Raw genomic sequence first — 2,815 nt, 5'->3', positions numbered from 1 at the left:
GTGGAGCTGGACTCTAGGTCACTCCTCTAGTCTTGTTGTCATGAGTCAGCTTCTGGGTAAGCTCATTTCCTACTATATAACAGACAAGGACTATCCAAAAACTCAAGGGGTTCTAATTCTATTGATTAAATTATTGAGCATTATTTAGACATTTACATAAGTTCTTTCCTATTATCCACCTAGCCAGACATACTGCTATGGCCTCTTTAAAATTTTTGCATTCAGCAAATGTACATTATATCTGAGATCTCAGAATCCCTCACCTTAAAAGTATTCTTAATTCAAGTTCTGATTCCTTTCTATTTATCCTGCTTTAGAGTTGTTTCAGAACAAGTCTGCAGCCTGGAACCATGGATAAGGCCAATTCTTCAGTGGTGTCTGAGTTTGTACTGTTGGGACTCTGTAGTTCTCAAAAACTCCAGCTTTTCTATTTTTTTTTCTTCTCTATGTTGTATATGGTCATTGTGCTGGGAAATCTTCTTATTATCCTCACAGTGACTTTTGATACCAGCTTGCACTCCCCTATGTACTTTCTCTTGGGAAACCTTTCCTTTATTGACATTTGTCAGGCTTCTTTTGCCACCCCTAAGATGATTGCAGATTTTCTGAGTGAACACAAGACCATATCTTTCAGTGGCTGCATAGCCCAAATTTTCTTCGTTCACCTTTTTACTGGAGGGGAGATGGTGCTACTTGTTTCAATGGCCTATGACAGGTATGTAGCCATATGCAAACCCTTATACTATGTGATCATCATGAGCCGAAGGACATGCACTGTCTTGGTAACGATATCCTGGGCTGTGGGCTTGGTGCACACATTAAGCCAGTTATCATTTACTGTGAACTTGCCTTTCTGTGGACCTAATGTAGTAGACAGCTTTTTTTGTGATCTTCCTCGGGTGACCAAACTTGCCTGCTTGGACTCTAACATCATTGAAATACTAATTGTGGTCAATAGTGGAGTTCTTTCTCTAAGCACTTTCTCTCTCTTGGTCAGCTCCTACATCATTATTCTTGTCACGGTTTTGCTCAAGTCTTCAGCTGCAATGGCAAAGGCATCTTCTACGCTGGCTTCCCATATTGCAGTAGTAATATTATTCTTTGGACCTTGCATCTTCATCTATGTATGGCCCTTTACCATCTATCCTGTGGATAAATTACTTGACATATTTTACACTGTTTTCACCCCCATATTAAACCCCATTATTTATACACTAAGGAATAGGGATATGAAGGCTGCCATAAGGAAAATTGTGAACTATTACCTGAGGCCAAGGATAATTTCTGAAATGTCACTAGTAGTGAGAACTTCCCTTCATTAAGACAAAATTCCTTCAAATTCCTCAGGTCAATACCCTGTTTAATATTTTAGTCCTTTTTTGTGGTGTATCTCAATTGTGGGGAAAGTAGTGGAGAAGATACTATACAGAATATTTAATGAATATTAACAAGTCTTTTTCTACGTATCAAGCGAAAGTTAAATATCAAAAACATGGAAAAATCACTGTTTAGATTACTGGTTCCAGAAAAAAAATATAGGTACTAGATGGATAATATGTATGCATTTACTGCTTTTGTTATGGGTAAATGTAAATATGATGAAAAAAAGCAACGAGAACCTAATTCTTTGGTAGACATACATTCAAACATTTGTCAGGTTTTATGAGTTTTCTTAATGACATGCCTAAAATGTCTATATGGATGAATAGTATTTAAAAATTTGAAACTGAATTTTGCCAGCTTCAGGGAATAGCCAATCTATGATTTAATGTAAGTGCTTAAGTTTAAGTGGAGATTATTAGGTTATGAGACTCCTCTCCCTATATGAATTATGCCTATCCCATAGTTTTCAAATAGCTGGCCATGCTTTAAAATATGGAATGAAATATACTCAGAAGCTTCCATTTTAAACCTTTCATTTAAAGGGCTTTCTCTGATTGGCTAGATAATTCCAATTTCCTTTTAGATTATGAGTTGTAGAAAAGAGAGGAGAATCTAGAAAGCTGAACTATTTTAACACCAAGATTTTTATTTGTGCCACTTCTCTTGTTCCTATAGTGCAGCTGCCAGTGGCTTATGTTCAGGCACCCAGTGGTACTCATCCTCCAGCAAGTTTTATTGCCAGCCTTGGCCTTAAATTCTCTGAGCCCCATTTTCAGTCACCCTCTGTGAACTAGCTCTGGTCCAGCGCAACCCAGAGAACCTCTCTCCATCCAGGGGGCCTCACTCATATTCTCTCCAAAGTGTTCTGAAACTCATCCTTGGGCAGGGCATCACCCTTCCACGTTTATTTCTTCCTTGGTTTCTCCCCTTTAGGCCTAGGGGTTTTTTTTTTTTTTTTTCAAAGTAAAGTAAAGACTATTCAGATTCAGATTTAACCAGTTTTTACATGTATTCTTTTTTTTTGTTTTTACTATTGCTCTATAGTATTATGAAATATTATTACATAAATAGATTCATGTAGCCACGACTACTACAAACCACAATAAGGACATAGTCCTCTTCCATCACTTCCAAGAAACTTTCCTGTGTTGTCTTCCCTGTGATCTTAACCCCTGGCAATCAGTGATCTGGTCCCCATCACTCTATTTTATTTTTTCATTTCAAGAGTGTTGTAAAATGTATCAGCTATTCAAATGGCCTTTTGTAATAATTTTTTAAAAATTTAATGTGATTGCATTTGTGAATCATTTTTGATATCTTTTTTTGTGTGTCTGTGTCTGATTTAAGAAATCTTTCTCTCTGTCAAGATCATATGACATTATTTAGATTTTCTTCTGTAAATTAAAACATTTTGCTTTTTATACTTAAGAAT

General features: G+C 36.5%; 1 protein-coding gene across 1 annotated transcript; it reads left to right on the top strand.

Moving 5' to 3' along the window:
* The first annotated feature begins 331 nt into the window (after positions 1 to 331).
* On the top strand, positions 332 to 1,397 carry LOC105536707 (olfactory receptor 4K5). Its single transcript, XM_011976137.1, has one exon. The coding sequence runs from the start codon at positions 351 to 353 to the stop codon at positions 1,320 to 1,322; it is 972 nt and encodes a 323-aa protein (XP_011831527.1). The 5' UTR covers positions 332 to 350; the 3' UTR covers positions 1,323 to 1,397.
* The last annotated feature ends 1,418 nt before the right edge of the window (positions 1,398 to 2,815 follow it).

This window comes from Mandrillus leucophaeus, unplaced genomic scaffold (genome assembly GCF_000951045.1).
Source record: "Mandrillus leucophaeus isolate KB7577 unplaced genomic scaffold, Mleu.le_1.0 Scaffold163, whole genome shotgun sequence".
Classification (NCBI taxonomy): domain Eukaryota; kingdom Metazoa; phylum Chordata; class Mammalia; order Primates; family Cercopithecidae; genus Mandrillus; species Mandrillus leucophaeus.
The sequence above is the reverse complement of the archived record's forward strand: the minus strand, read 5'-3'. Positions and strand labels throughout refer to the sequence as shown.

Excerpts from the sequence above, each read along its gene's own strand:
- LOC105536707 (XM_011976137.1), top strand. The coding sequence starts at position 351 with ATGGATAAGGCCAATTCTTCAGTGGTGTCTGAGTTTGTACTGTTGGGA.